We start from the raw sequence: 16992 nt of genomic DNA on the forward strand, positions 1-16992 counted from the left end.
GTTGACAAAAAAAAAAACAATACATTTTATCCATTTCAGTGTCATCTCCACCATCAGTCATTTTGAAACCATGTTAATCACTTTCCTACCTTGTAATAAATGTCTCGTCCTGACAGACCAATCCTACCTTGTAATAAATGTCTCGTCCTGACAGACCAATCCTACCTTGTAATAAATGTCTCATCCTGTCTGACCACTCCTACCTTGTAATAAATGTCTCATCCTGTCTGACCAATCCTACCTTGTAATAAATGTCTTGTCCTGTCTTATTAACCATCCAGTAAGGACAATACACAGTGACATCAAGACATCCTTCATTTTTCTTACAGTGTAAACCAAGATTCTGAAAGTAATTTAAATCAGTACAGGCATCTTTAAGTAACATTGTCCTATTCTGGTTAATATATATTGCATGTAAGAAGTTGTCATGAAATTTCTACAAAATAAGAGACATTTGTTAGCCCAGTCATAATAAACATTTCAGTAACTGAATGTTTCTTTTGATCTTTTACAGTCTTGAAGCCCATACAATGTTCAACAATACAGCCAGAAACAACCAAACAGGAGTAGTTGGGGCATATACTTACATAACATTATTAGATATTACAGCTCTGAATTAAGACTTGTGATACAAAGGACTATAGTCAAAATATATGCACATTTATTATGTATCTATAACAGTCTAATCTATGTAGGCTAATAGAATCAGATACACATAACCCTATTATCACTTTCAAAGAAAATGTAACAAAATCCAAAAGGTTTTGTTGGCAGAGTAGACACACATTTGATAAAACATTATGCACTATTTGATTTGACCAGTGGCGTATTCATGGGAAGGTGCAAGGGTTGGCACCTCTCTTTTTTATTGGAAAACTTGTCATTTTCATGTGTAAAATTGACAAAAAATGGCAAATGTCATAGCACCCCTTTTTTTTTCTGAGGAACCCAAGCTGACACCCCTCCTTTTCAACGTGTCTGGATCCACCCCTGGATTTCACTAAGTTTATTTCTACAGCCTTACATGTATTTGATAAGTACTAAACCTTCACTTTCATAGAGATCAATTCACTCATACTGAAGTTTTTTTTTCTCAGGAAAATATAAAAATGATTTTGTTGTCCTAAATTCCTAAATAGATAGTGCATAAACCCTAAAATCAATCTCTGCCTTCTTCTTGAGATTTGGAACCTCATGGTACTATTTTATAGAGATCTGTTCATATTATGTTTCCCAGAAACCAAATTTATAAAGACACAACGGCAAGTAAAAAAACATATATAAATTTGTTTCAAAGTATATATTTTTACCAGAGTGACTTGCTGTGACCCTTCATATGCCTCAAATGTCATCATAGAAAGTTCTGGTAAATCTTTTGTGATCTGACGATGGGCGACCCACTCCTTTCCATCATATGATGGTAACTGTAAAAGGAAAAAATTACAATACAATGGCTTAAAGAATAAAAAGAGTTATGTAACAGAGAAGATTAAAAACTTGCAATGTACTCACTGTATACACTTTGATAATATACTGTTTTACACTGTGTTCAATCAACCTGCCCTATCTACAAAAAGGTCTGTAAAAATGACTTATAATAACTTCCACGGTAGATTGATAAACTTACTATAACTTCCACAGTAGATTGATAAACTTACGATAGCTTCCACGGTAGATTGATAAACTTACAATAACTTCCACTGTAGATTTACCAACACAGGCATTTAGTAATGCTGTATTCTTCCCTTTTTGTAAGGTTATCTGATCAGCAGTTCCCTGTAAACATAATCAACACACTAAATTAAATACAGACATGTATTCAGTATACTGTAAACTGGAAAGTTGTGTGCCGTCTTTTTTTTTTGCTGTTTCTGCAGTAAATCCTTTTTCATGTAGTTTTAAATTCATGATTATTTATCAAATTGTACTGTAATGTTCTCCAAAGAAAATATTAGCGACAGTCTAATCTTCATGTTATGGATCTTGGTGCGAAAATACCAAAAAATAAAAGAATACAATAACTTAGTATAGACCAAGTTTTTTCTTGACAAGTACATGGTATGCAGGTACCTGTATGAAATTTAAATATTAAACATCACAAACGTTTATGCAAGTACAAGTAGCGACAATTGTTGATCACTATACCCTAAAATATTCTGACGCCCTTGACTATTAAAACTGCAACTTGGATCTTGCATGGAAAACACTGTGAACTAATTGGGTTAAATACATAACCTTCAACTGAATTCAAGCTGAAATCTTATTGGATGAAATTGCACTATAACCTTTGACCTACCTCCAGCTGGAATCTAATTGGATAAGGCAGTAGATTGTGTAGTATGACAGTAGGAGATAGATGGAAGACGTAAGACTTTGCAGACATTGTGTCCCCTGAATCAAAATACACATTCTCTATCTCTGCTCTCACCTGGGAATAAAATACAATACACATACACATGTAAGAACTTCAAAATTCACCAAATTTTCTATATTTAAACTGAAAATCAGAGATGATTTTGATGAGGTTAACAAACAATGGGGAAGTTGGCAAAATCAAAAGTAAACATACATTAAAAAAAAAAGAATCATAATGGTAAAATCAAGATTTGAAATAGCAGAATTCCACTAAAAAGCAGAAAAAAATCATGTCTGGGAAATAGAATACAATACATATTCATGTAAACACTGCAAAATTCACCAAATTTTCAACTGTAATACATATAGGTCATATTATCTGCCCCTTCAATATCATCATTTGTTCTTTATGCAAATTTTCACAACTGGAACAACTGGTATACTATTTAATATTATTGACATGGCACATTCCACTGTGTCTCATACTAAATGAAAAGTTATTCTGAAGAAATATCTTAAACTCTTAAGTTTTAGCTGACCAAAGCATTGACAGTAAGATTAGACTTGTGACTCAGGGACATAAAATATCCACTTCAGACCATTTGAAGTGGGAGTAGTACACTCCTTAAAACGTTGAAGTTTCCCATTTTAGCATTTGTGCATCATTTATCATGCATTTACAAATTGTTTTGTTTTGGTTAAACGCATGAAGTGTTTGTTGAAATGCACAATAGGGGCGTTCATTTAAATGCATGCTTGGAGCGTTTGATTGAAAGCGCGATAGAAGAATTTGTTTATTCCTGTACATTCATTACTTCCTTTTAATTTAATTTCCTGTTAATTTTATATTTTTTGTATTTTCTTTAATTCTATTTTTGGATATTTTATTTCTTCATTAATATTTTTTGAGAATATTTTTCATTGTCTGTCGTCATTTAAATGTATGCTATGAGCATTTGTGTACCATGCGTATAAATGCACACTAAGAACATTCGTTTCTCATACGATTAAACGCAGACTGGGAGTGTTCATTTAAATGCATGGGGGAGCGTTCATTTGAAAGCTTGATAGCGTTTGTTTATTGTGCATTTGGTGAGCGTTTATCGTGCATGTGGGAAACCTAAATGTCTCATGGAGTGTAACATTGAATAAACATTTTTTCAATCAGGGACAGTTTTATCTGAAATTGGAATGTTACACCTGACCTTTGGGTAATTCTAACTTACAGAGATGTAAAAAGGGCTATGACCTGACTCCCCTTCACATGTCAGTTGGACTGTTCCTAAGTTTTCAGCACCTCTCCACGATACTGCTTCCTTGGAAACTTGGTAACTGTAACACATGTTTATAAAACAGACTGAAAATTGTATGTAAAATCCACAAACAGCTTTGTGAATGTCAAACAGATAAAAATATCACAAGCCAGGTAAATAAGCTAATTACTGATCAGTTAACTGCTTCTCATACAAATTATAGTTTGACAGAAATTTACTGGTGACAGATGCCATTTTCAAAATGTATCTTTTGTTTAAGACACACATCAAGCAAATCAATAATAAAATATACTGGCAAAGATAACCAAGAAAGCAAATAGTGTACCAAATACATGTATATGATCTCAATTTTTAGATGTAGAAATATAGATCTCCTTCAGCAATATTTGGTTTAAATCATTTTCCACTCAAGATGACAAAATAAAGATTTTCAGCATGCAAGCTTTAGTGAGCATGTTAAAATCTTAATTTTACTATTTAGAGTGATGAAATCTTAAAAAAGTTTAACACATACATGCAAAGAAACAAAAGAATAAATACTTCATTGTGTTGTCCTTGATGTATAAATTATTACTTTTCACTCAAAGGAATAGTAACATAAAAGTTACATGAAAAGTGCAGAAAGTTTAACTTACTTTTCATATACAGGTTTGAAGAGGAATTCTCCCAGGGTGTGCAGAAAGTTTTACATACTTTTCATATACAGGTTTGAAGAGGAATTCTCCCAGGGTGTGCAGAAAGTTTAACTTACTTTTCATATACAGGTTTGAAGAGGAATTCTCCCTTGATAGTGTGACAGTTTCACTTACCTTTCATAGATAGGTTTGAAGAGGAACTCTCCCTTGGGTGTGTAGACAGCATGTAGAGGGACACTGAGGTAAGACTCAGCCTCTACAATACCACAGGATATTGTATTTAAATCATCTTTGTAGAATACCTCTACAGCAACCTCAAAGTGGTTCTTTATCTGACAAAACAAGAACAGGAGTTCTTGATGATGAATGTGACAACTACATTTATTTATATAACAATCATTCATATGGATATCTAGTACAGCTCTTCCTTGAAACCAGGCAGAGGCTGATGATTAATCATTTATGCATTTCTTAATTCCAAATATATTTTGATTGGAATTCCTTCAGTAGGCCTCACAGAAACTGTATTAAAAATAAAAGTGCAAATGAAAGTTGCCCATTAGATACCGTATATTAACACAAAAATCTGGTTACATTCTACTACAGAAAAGTACATGAACATTTCCCACCAGAATTTGTACACTAAATCCAGTCAAAAAATATTTCATGAAATACACGTATCGCACATCCAAGGAAATGAATATAGAGTTGTTTTTATGACGTAACAAATGATGAACAGTTGCATTGAGTATCTTGAGATATGATGAATCACCTTGTTTTTAGAAAGGACCATACTTAAAACTTTCAAATCCTTATTAATACAAGGGAACAAAATAAAACTATGAACATATAGAAGTCAATTCATTAGTCATCAATACAAAAAAGATTGGGAATTAGTATCTTCCAAATATGACAATGCTCATTAATCTTATAATACATCTGCAGCATTCAAATGGTTTATAATATATGTTAATAAATATGTAAATTTCATATTGGCCCTGTTATAGGTTTGATGTCTGTCATATTGGCCAAGGCGGTCGTATTGGTCCTGAGGCATCGCCGAGGGCCAATATGGCTGTTGAGGCCAATATAATTGACCAAAACCTATAACAGGGCCAATATGAAATTACAAATTTATTAACAATTTTATTAACCAACTCAACTAGATGATTTGTAGAACAGTTGTTTTCGTGTTTTACCAAGAACATGTAGGTTTACTTGCATTAATCAGTCTTAAATATCCTTTTTCTATAAAATGGAATACTTTTTTGTGATTCTGCAGCTGATCAAAGTTCATGAAATCCAATTCAAACTCAACATGGCAATGTCATACGACCAGAAGCTATGATGCCGTATTGGCCCTAGTTTGATCCATATTGGCCCTGTATAGATGCCCAGTTTGAATTCATATCAACTGGTCAGTTTTTGACATATTTTAACGTATTTTGTTGTTGGTTAATAACTACATTTATCAGATACCAGTATCCTAAATAAAAAATCGAAGCTGAAAATGAAATGTCTGACCTGGAGAGATCAGACACACAGTGTGTAGAATAACATACCTGGACCATGGACTGTAATGACAGAATCTTCTGACCAATCGGTGTTTCTGTGGTAACAATAACAGACCAGATATCTCCAGGATAAGTTTTATGGTTGATCTGATACATACGTTTCTCAGCTCGCTTTACATTAACTTCTCTTGTAGCATTAAATTTTTCTATCTGTAAACATAGAAATGAAACAGCAGTGATAAATGTCAGTGGTAGATCCAGGGGAGGGGTGCAGGGGGTTGGCACCCCTCCTTTAACATGGAAAAAGTGGGAAGTATAAAAAAAATTAAAATCAATGGAAATGGAAAGAAAGCTACCTTTAATGAATATAATACTGTACCAATAACTATCAATCACTCAAAGTGATTTTTGGGTGTTATATGATAAATTCACTGTGTGATCACTTACTGCTCAGTGAAATCTGTTCTCCTTACCGATAAAATCTCCATGTATCTTTTAAGAGGCTGTCCATGTTAATATCAGGCAGATCCTATGATATGGGTGGCACAGGGTAAATTTTATCCCACTGAATTTTTTGTTCCAATGTAATGTATATGTCCTATGAAAGTCTAATTTGAAATTGACAGTGGGTGGCTTATAAAACGAAATTAAAGATCCCTCACAAAGTAACCAAATTTTTCACCAAAATAAAGAGTTATCTCCCTTTTTCAATGAATTTCAATGCTTTCTATGTATTTCATTTCTCTTTAATCGTTGCATTTAATCAAAAACCTACATTCGACTTTGAGAAACGATACATTTGTGATATGAAAACAGAATTTGTCATGTGCCACTAACTGCCTGGTTTTTACATGGACTCCCTCTTAACTTTTCCTATACTATCTTTTTTAACTTGAGAATAACAATGAAATTTTTACCTGGAAAATGAACTTTTTTTCATCACCTTCCTGTGCTGCTTTAATAACAGATGCCTTTCTACTCAGTCCCTTCTTTTTATTCCATAATTCTAGGTTTCTGTCAGGGCTCATCTTAACTTTGAAATTATCTGCATCCTGAGGCATCTTAACAAAATATAATATGATGTATAAAATTTAAATCATAGAAAAAAAAAAAGACACACAGGAAATATGAACAAGAGTAGAACAGTATACACCCCTCTCCTTTGGAGCAGGGTCATGATAGTTGTCTTTTTGCTACATGCATTCATATGTTATAAATCTTTAGGCCTATGTTGCATGTTTTGGTTTGGTATTCATTGATTTTCTTAATAGACATGTTTCACCACTTCACTCGTTAGATTTTGTGGTTTACTTGTATGGGAACTTTTTATCTTAAAGGTTAATGTTCAATTGAATCCTGGAAAGGTATTTGATGAGATAAAATTCTGCAGGAAATACTTAAAGCTTACACAGGCAAATGTGCAACACATGAGAATCAAATGGTTTGCATCATGTGATTATCATATAAATCGAGCACCATATGATAATCATGTTTTGGTTTACATATGATAATTGCATGATTATCATATGATAATCATACGTTTTTCACAAACATATGATTGTCATATGTTTTCAAGCCAAAATTAACATATGAGAATCATATCACTATCATATGTTAAATATCATATGATTGTCATATGATTACCATATGATTATCATATGTGGCACATTTGGCTGTGTACTAATTTTCACTATTTTTGCAGTGTAAAGAAAAGTTTGAAAAAGAGTACCCATGAAATTGATTTGTATCACTACATAATGCTGTCATTTTTTGAAACTCCAGAAAAGTAAAACAATCACAAATTAAAAAGTTATGAAAATGTATCCATTCAAATATCCAATCAGTAATACGTTAGCTTATACATCAAGTTTATATTAAGACATAAACATTTTTTGCAGATAAATGTATTCAGTTATTATTATAAAGATAGCAATGATTTACCAAATGTTCCCTATGTAAAATTTTTGATAATTCACACTTCCTCCCACCAAAACGTCACAAAACATCACAACATGTATATAAATCAGTTGTTTACAAATTTGAATTTTATGTTGAAAATGGCAACAAATCATTATAATATGTAGGATAATCAATCATGAATAACCAAAATATAATCACTCGTGCTAAGAACACATTCAGATTTAACTTTTACGCTGATCAAGTTCCACATACTCATAAAATCTAGGTGTTTTTCTGCACCTGTGATCATATTTTGGTTATTCACTCTTTCCAATTATACTATTATTCCATACTACTTCAGATGATATACAGTTATTCCTTACCTCAAAAGAATTATCAAGTTTCATTAGAATTTCTAGTCCTGTGTGATTCTGTATACAGAATGGAGCAATTATCTCCCCTGCTTTCTCAGATGGTTCAACTAAGTTGTAGGCATCTCCAAATGCCTGAAACAAAATGAATAAAACTAATTTTCATTGCTATTTCATTAATTATACATGTATAAAAGTCCTCTGATCCCCTTAATAGCAACAATAAAGAATATGGTTTACCCTGCTTGTCTGGAAAAGTTGTAACAAGTCTAAAACCTTGAGCAACCTGACACATCGGTAAATTATGTTCAAATATAAAAGTTCAATAAACTTCTACTAAAAACTCCTTAGATATTTACACTGCTAAATATGGTCCATCTACCTTTCAAAGGTTCTGCAGTACTTCTACACAGGTATTTTCAGTCCCCTACCTATATATGGTACTGCAATACTTCTACACAGGTATTATCAGTCCCCTACCTTTCTAAGAACATGCAGTACTTCTACACAGGCATTTTCAGTCCCCTACCTTTCTAAGAACATGCAATACCTCTACACAGGTGTTTTCAGACACCTACCATTCCGGGGTTCTGCAATACATCTGCACAGGCATTTTCTGTCCCCTACCTTTCTAAGAACATGCAGTACTCCTACAAAGGCATTTTCTGTCCCCTACCTTTCTAAGAATATGCATTACTTCTACACAGGTATTTTCAGCCCCCTACCTTTCTAAGAACATGCAGTACCTCTACACAGGTATTTTCAGACACCTACCATTCTGGGGTTCTGCAGTACTTCTACACAGGTATTTTCAGATACCTACCATTCTGGGGTTCTGCAGTACTTCTACACAGGCATATTCAGTCCCCCACCTTTCTAAGAACATACAGTGCCTCTACACAGGCATTTTCAGTCCCCTACCTTTCTAAGAATATGCATTACTTCTACACAGGTATTTTCAGTCCCCTACCTTTCCTAGATTCTGTAATACTTCTAGACAGGTTTTTGACATGGTAAGCTGCATCTCATCTTGAGAGAAAACTGTAATGGCCATCTTAGGAGGTGGTAAAACAACATCCACTGATTCACCCTCATCTTCTACTGGAGGAGGGAGGTCATCATTCATGGTTACCTGGTCACATAAAGATTATAATCTAATTGCTGATTGTAATTAACTAACAATGTACTGTGATAGTATTCAATTGTGTAGTTTCATGGGTAGGCAAAACCCCGAAATTTGGTTCACAACAAAAATGAGACTGTCATTGGAGTGTATACTGAAAATCTCAAAATCACCAATTCAAGAATCCACAAACTTGTGTTTCTTCTCTTAACAATGAAAATTGGTATCTACGAATTAAAGTATTTTCACAATTTTATCATTTACAATTGCTTTAAATTTCCCTAAATTAAAGAGTTAAGGAAACATGAGTCAAGGCTGTGATGGTTTGAAATAAATGATAGTTTTCAAATTTTTTGATCACCTTAAAATTGAAAAAACCTATTTTTGCAAACATCAAGCGGTACAGCGAAATTTCAGTTGAGAAAATATTGTGAGACCTTTTATAAATCCCAGGCCAATACTGATCAAAACCACAATTACCTCAAGTCCAATCTCCCATCTCCTCATTTTGTTTTTCTCATCCAGTACAGGTTCCAGGAGAGGTTCCCACACAGACAGCTTTTCATTATAATAAGCCACTTCTAACTTTAACGTACTCTCTACACTGAGTTTAGAACTCCAATCCTTCACTTCCCCTGAGAAGGAAGATTCCACTATCAATAATGGTACAGTCCGTTTACCAACTCCTCCCTCTATCTTTATCACCATAGTAGGTATCTTAGCAACCAGCTAAAAATATAGCAAAAGTATAAGTCAGTACCATGGGTAGACCAAAAACCAAGTCATAATAACGAACTAAAATGACTAAGAACATCATATAAGAATGACAAAATTATAGCCAAGTAAAAAGTTCTATCCAACCTTTAAGTTAACAAGAAGTTATATTATTAGCCCTCAATGATTGTTCTAAAAGCTTGATTCTATGTTTGATTAATTTTGCTGTTTCTATGACCATACAATGCTGCAGCAAGTTTTTATTCAGTTTCAAATTAAATGTACAAGCATTCTATAACTTTTTTGTGTAATATAAAAGTAATAATATTCGCAGTGTACTAATTTTCTCTATTTTCACAGTGAACATATAAACACAAAAAATAGTACATGTGAAATTGATTTTTAAAACTATATAAGGCTTATCATTTTTTGAATCTGTGAAAAATGATATCTGTGATATATGTTCACTTGACAGAATCTGCAAAATTTAGCAACTGCGAAAATTAATATGTTTACAGATATTGTTCTAAAGGAATTCAAAAATATAGTAACAATAAACTATTAAGTCATGCAATCAAAATAATGATGTAGAGTAACAATGAGTGTAAATTCAGAAATAATTACATTATAAAGTGCAAATAATACAAGATTAGATTTCTATCCTCTAACAACAAACGATAAAAATGACCCATGATCCAGATAACCAAGGAGGGTGTTAACCAGGCAGTGGGTGGCACATGGCAATTTTGGTTTTCAATAAATTATTCATCGTTGTTTTTTTTTATAAACTAAGGTTTAAGAGAAATAAATTACACAGAATGCATTGAAAGAATAATCAAGGGAACCAAGGTTATAGCAAAAACTAAGTCATTCAAAAGAGGAGATAAATCTTTTATTTTGTGCAAAAGATAGGAAACGTTAAAATCAATTTCTGAAACATCCATCATCAATTTAAAAAAATTTCTGTTCTATTTGACATACATATGATCTAAACATTACAAATGATGAAAAACTCAGTGGGATAAAATTTACCATATGCCTGGTTTCTGCATGGACACCCTCTTAAAAAAAAATGAAGATTTCATGCCTTAAAAAAATTGTATTCCTAATTTTAGGAGGTCATACACCTGGCACCAATTTCCTTGGACCTACAACTATACTACAATTTTTTTTATTGTAATTACATCTGAATTTACATCCATGTGAATAAAATTTATAATACAAGATGCCACAACAACAATTATCTGCACAGATCATGATTCTATATTGCACGGTGGTCTCCTAAATGTATCATTACCAGAATCAGTTTGTTCTGCAGCTTAAATCTATTGCTCTATAAAATTCAAGAGAGTCCAGGCGTCAATTCCACAAAAAGTCGTAAGTGTAAAATTGATCGTAAGTTATGACATTACAGTGCTTTTTTCTGTATTGACGTCATTACTTACGATCAACTTCACACTTACAAATTTTCGTGAAATTGATAACAAGGGGTGTCGATTTAAACACTGTAAAATATTTTATTTTTGGCATCTAATGTAGCTAGTCTACTTAACATTTGTTCTGGCTATTAAAGAATGTGTGTCGTAAATTCTGGCTATCAAAATTATGTATTGAGAATTGATTTTTTGGGGGGTAAATTCTGGCTATTGAAATTGAGTTTTGTAAATTCTGGATATTATAATTTCTTGTAAAAAGTGCAAATTTTTGTGAGAATCAGGCATACTGGGAAAAATCAGAAACATGCATGCCAAAAACCCACCGACCTGACAATATAATTTCACTCAAGGATGCTTTCTGTATTTGAAAAGGCTATCATTTGATCTCTGCATCAATGGATTTAGTCACAGTATTTTCTACAGAATGTGAAAAAAATGAGGTTTTTGACAGATTTATCTGCCCTTGAAATGTTCATTTTCAGTACAATTCAATGAAATTAAAGTTTAATTTACCCAAACGATATAGAAAATCTTGGCTTGTTCCTTGATTCTGATGGTGCAAATAGTCAAATTAAACTTTCAAAATGGTGGTTTTTTTTAATATCATGTTTTACCCACTGCCTGATTCTTATAGATACTGAGACTTAATGAACATACATCATAGAATTGTGACTACCCAGGTAATTTTAAAATGATATTTTTTTAGAAATCTATCATAGTATTTAAAAGAAGCAGATATTAAGATCCTTGTTTCATATGTGTGTTGAAGGCAATACAGCTTCAGTAGACAGAAAGAAAGAGTAATACTTAAGTACTTCTCTGTCTAAAAATCAGGCAAAATGTGTATAAGGTGTGACACATAAAGAAAAAATACACAGACATTTTATTCCATAATCCAAGTATTTATACCTCATAACCTCAAGAAATTACTGTCAAAGTGTTTGAAAAGCTTGCCTTTATGAGATATTGACAGGTCAAATTTAGTTGAAATGCACTGTTGGAAAATGGCTGGAAAATTTTCCCGAACTTTTTCCTTATATAAGCAGTCAAAAAATATCTACATCACCAATGCTTCAGGATAAATTTAAATAGCTGTTCAGTTGTTTTCTAGATGTGTTGAATAAATTTGAGGCAAAAAAGGCCAAATTGAGAAATATGATGTGCCACCCATTGCCTGATTCTTACACAGAATGGTACTTAAGTATTTCAGTATTTGATCAAACCAAATATTGATGACAGCTACTATTGTCAGTCAACAAAAAAAAAATTAAAAAAAAGAATTTGGAACACAAAATATACTGTATAAATAAACATGACATAATTACAGGTTTTAACACTACTCTCTATTGAAGATCTGGGAGTTCTTCTTATTAGTATGAGGAATTCTGTCTTTGGACGAATGGAGTGCAGTGGAACAAGTGAAAAGACGAAAACTTTTCACACGAGTGGAAGAAATCCCAGGTTGTCAATAGATGATGAGTGTAAAAACATATTTCTTCCCTTTAACAGCCAGAAGCTGTGGAGTTATTATAAAGGTTAATGAGTAATTTGCATAAAAAATGTGTCATATCATTGGGGTCCAATTTACCATGTGTGCTGAACAGTAATCTTTTCTGTAGTAATTAATTCTTAAATTTTTGTATAATTTGAATATATTAATATACATTGTCATACAAATATGTGGACCTACATACAAAAAATTGGATTAATTTATGAATTGACCCTCTGAACTTTTACTTAGCATGTTGCAGCTAGTTTACTCATGACAGACACGGTCACATGCATCTGCCTGTCATGGGCAGAAAAACAACAAAAACGAAAGAAAGACAGCCTCATAGCCATTATAACATAATGAAGGAATGTGGATACAGTGCAACATAGAATGGGCAAAATTATACCGTCTCAGAGATCATCTGGAAAATAATTAAATAACAACATAGGTAGCTTATTTTCAGAAAATAAAGAAACTATAGAAAATTTGTTGAGGTGTACCACATATTAAAGAATTTGCATGATTCTTGTAAAGACTACTATTTAATAATTTTAAATTGGTAGAATAATATTACTTTACTGTATAATATTGATACATGAATATTGCCTTGTTTATCCTCTCTTACAGGATATAAAACTTACATGTTCTGTCCTATTCCCCTCTTCAGAAACCAGTTCATCCAGAATTTCCTCTGGTTCCTGGTCTGCCTCCTCATTAGACTTGAGGAACCAGAAGTCACTGTCTGACAGTTTCTTCACTTCCCACAAATCAACTGGTACTATAGACTTGTTTTCTTCATCCTCTGAACCCTGATAAAACAAAACAAATATATTTCATTAAGATTGTTTTAAATGGCTTATGATTCACTGTAGTATTTGTGGTTGAAAACATTGTACCACATCTTCCAGATGAATTTCTTTTTTTCTGTTGACCTCCCTGCTGTTACATTTTTAAACTCTCTTTTCCTGACATCCAGGCACTTTGGGATCTAGGAGAAGAAGCATGGTGAATCTACATGGATGCCTTTGGTTAACATACCTAGAACCCCAAAAGTAAATTCAAGATCTGTAGCAGCCATCTTCTTAATTGATAAAAATTGTTCTTTTAAACTATCTTTTTAAATAGATAATACAAAGCATTTTTAATATTCATTTCTATATTTGAAGAAATTTATGATTGAAAAATATGGAGTTTTCCACATCTGAAATTTTTTTTATTCTGACATAACTGTATGTTCTTTACATTTCATCCCTAAACAGCAATTTTTTTACCACTTCAGCAGCCAGAGCAGCACTTAATTCAGACATTATTTTGTACCCAGTGGTTTGGCAGCCAGAGCATCACTTAATTGACATTATTTTGTACTCAGTGGTTGTGCAGCCAAAGCAGCACTGATTCCAGACAATATTTTGTACTCAGTGATTTGGCAGCCACATCAGCATTGATTCCACACATTGTTTTGTACTCACTGGTTCAGCAGCCAGAGCAGCACTGAATCCACAAATTGTTTTGTACTCACTGTTTTGGCAGCCAGAGCAGCACTGATTCCAGACATTATTTTGTGCTCAGTAGTTTGGCAGCCAGAGCAGCACTGCTTCCAGACATTGTTTTGTACTCACCAATTGGCAACCAGAGCAGCACTGATTCCAGACATTGTTTTGTACTCACCAATTGGCAACCAGAGCAGCACTGCTTCCAGACATTGTTTTGTACTCACCAATTGGCAACCAGAGCAGCACTGCTTCCAGACATTGTTTTGTACTCACCAATTGGCAACCAGAGCAGCACTAATTCCAGACATTGTTTTATATATTCACCATTTTGCAGTTTAGCAGTCTGACTCTACGTTGGGGTGTCCTGTTCTAATTTTGCAAACCCTTAGGAGATCAAATTTAAAAAAAAAATTTTAACTTTGGAGACATACCAAATGGTATTGTAGTACTAAGAGATTGAAATGAATGCAATGAATGTTCACAGCCAATACATACAATGTATATAAAAGATTAAAGCATACAATCAGTGATAAACAAAATCTGAATACTAATAGCTGTGTTTTTATACTTACCGGTTTGGCAGCCAAAGCAGCACTGATTCCAGACATTGTTTTGATAGTGGCTGGTGATATATTTAAGATGAGATCAGAAGTAGTTATATCCATGTGGGCTCCTTTACCAAAAGGCGTCTTACTATAGAATGAGATCTCACATGGATTCAGAATCTACAATTAAAACACAACTTCATTCTCTATGATATATTCACTTTAAAAGTATTTCAATGATCTCCCCAGGACCTTATAGCATCACACTGCCCTGATGCTATATTTTTACCAAGATGCTATCTGAATAGAACTTCTAATAGGGCCCAATACAAAAGTGATGCTAAAGTTTTTATATGCATGATGCTATATTGAAATTCAGGGATAATCAGTATGCTATCTATAATTCTTAAGGAGAACACTGTTATTGATCTAAAATTTATTTGGTCAAAATCTGTGAATTAAAGTTTTTTGCATCTAATAAAAATGTATAATCAAGGTTGCAATACACAATATACTTTAGTCTGATCACTGCATCAGAATGAAAAAAAATGGGAAATTCATCAAGGTCTGGAACATCATTTTAATGTGACATTTTAAGATAATATCTCATTCAAATCTACCTGTTGATAGTAATATCAATATTAATTTAACATTTTCAAGGTTTTGCATTTTGGACAACAAATTTTTTTTTTATTTAGAAATTTTGAAAAAAAAATGTTTTGCAGCAGGTCTTACTACAATACTATTATACATAGTCCATTGATTTGACTGAAATCTTCTATTTAAATGTGTTGTTATAATACTCTACAGACCTGTGCAGCTACAGAGCCTCTCTTACTGAAGACACAGGAGAAAATCTGTAGATCTTTGACTAAAGCAGACATGTCCTGAGATTCTGGATGGATCTTCATTTTAAATAACACCTCAGTCTGAAAGAGTAATCAAGGGAACCAAGGTTATAGCAGTAATCAAAAGAATGTAACACAGGGACAAAGACCAGACATAGAAAACAGACATACACAACAAAGAACACAAAGTAAGCAAAATCATGCACACAAAGTAACAAAAGCAAATGAGCTACTCGGACTCCACTTAAAACTAGGAGCATGGACCAGGTGCACCAGTAGGGTAAGCATCCTCTGCTTTTCTAGAAACAACCACCGAGTTGCTCATAAAAAGTCAAGTCCGGGGTAGACAAACGAGGAAAGGAAAACTATGTCATGATGAATGAAATTGAAAATTAGACTGTACTTGTTGGTTAGATATAAATCAACATGGTTTTGCCAAGATTTATCTGCTTGGAGCAAATATGTTTACGTACTCAATATGTCATCAGTAAATGTGAATAAACAACATGATCCCTTTTTAATTTTGTCGTGTGGCTTTACAACAAAAGCTAACAACGAGAAATAATGGAGTTTAAGTTAACCATTAAACTCAGTAATGTCCCTTATGAATGCCCCTACAGTAATCCAATTCCTTCATGCACATCTACATATAATGCCCAACCTTGCTATAAAATTTTATCAACATCCCTTGAGCAATTTAGGAGTCACTCTTACTTGGTTTTAACATGAAAAACCCTTAAGATGGATTATTAATTATTATTATTAACTTTGTTGCAGGGGATATATCAAGTAATTTTGGTACAGCATGACAATACCAATTTCTCAAGCACATCTTTAAACTATTTTATCAGTACTTGCTTAACAGACCTCCCCTATGCATTCTTTTTCAAATTACTGAAAATTTTGTTATATATTTCTTGACAGTCACTGTGTGAAATAAGTGAAAAATATAATTAAAAAACACATCAGGGAGGTAAAAATCCTTTATAAAAACAAGCAGTGATTGTTGGTTTTTATTACTTCCTGTCTTAAAAAAAATAACACCAAACTAAAATGTACAGATTAAAACAAACAAGATTCACCAGTTCAGTATTTTCTCCATGTTTCTCATTATCAGGATGACGACTTTTCCAAATCCTGTCAAAAACCAAGTTTGATGACACTTTATATGCAAAAGAATTAAGCCATTACCTTGTTCAATCTGAAAATTTTAGTTCAACACAACTCTGCCTAAAAACCAGGCAGAGGGTTATAATGGGTGATTCATGCATCATGGAAAGTGTATTCAAAAAT

At 33.0% G+C, this 16992-nt stretch overlaps 1 protein-coding gene across 13 annotated transcripts in view; it reads right to left on the minus strand.

Moving 5' to 3' along the window:
• The window catches only part of LOC148596638 (intermembrane lipid transfer protein VPS13A-like), a 118481-nt gene that overhangs the window by 40163 nt on the left and 61326 nt on the right, over nucleotides 1-16992 (minus strand). For 11 of the 13 annotated variants that reach the window (XM_088563762.1, XM_088563760.1, XM_088563756.1 and 8 more), the window contains 15 exons: nucleotides 15664-15780; nucleotides 14879-15031; nucleotides 13455-13622; nucleotides 13220-13234; nucleotides 9652-9900; nucleotides 9019-9180; nucleotides 8061-8183; nucleotides 6696-6839; nucleotides 5827-5988; nucleotides 4439-4596; nucleotides 3582-3687; nucleotides 2297-2428; nucleotides 1690-1776; nucleotides 1311-1424; nucleotides 242-343 (listed from right to left, as the gene is read on the minus strand). In XM_088563762.1, coding sequence (XP_088419888.1) covers nucleotides 242-343; nucleotides 1311-1424; nucleotides 1690-1776; nucleotides 2297-2428; nucleotides 3582-3687; nucleotides 4439-4596; nucleotides 5827-5988; nucleotides 6696-6839; nucleotides 8061-8183; nucleotides 9019-9180; nucleotides 9652-9900; nucleotides 13220-13234; nucleotides 13455-13622; nucleotides 14879-15031; nucleotides 15664-15780 — 1992 coding nt within the window. The remainder of the gene's footprint in view (nucleotides 1-241; nucleotides 344-1310; nucleotides 1425-1689; nucleotides 1777-2296; nucleotides 2429-3581; nucleotides 3688-4438; nucleotides 4597-5826; nucleotides 5989-6695; nucleotides 6840-8060; nucleotides 8184-9018; nucleotides 9181-9651; nucleotides 9901-13219; nucleotides 13235-13454; nucleotides 13623-14878; nucleotides 15032-15663; nucleotides 15781-16992) is intronic. The other 2 variants (XM_088563766.1, XM_088563755.1) reach the window with 1 other exon arrangement.

This window comes from Perna viridis, chromosome 15, assembly GCF_037379345.1.
Source record: "Perna viridis isolate PV_CMFRI_1.1 ecotype Kerala chromosome 15, ASM3737934v1, whole genome shotgun sequence".
In the NCBI taxonomy this organism is placed as follows: Eukaryota; Metazoa; Mollusca; class Bivalvia; order Mytilida; family Mytilidae; genus Perna; species Perna viridis.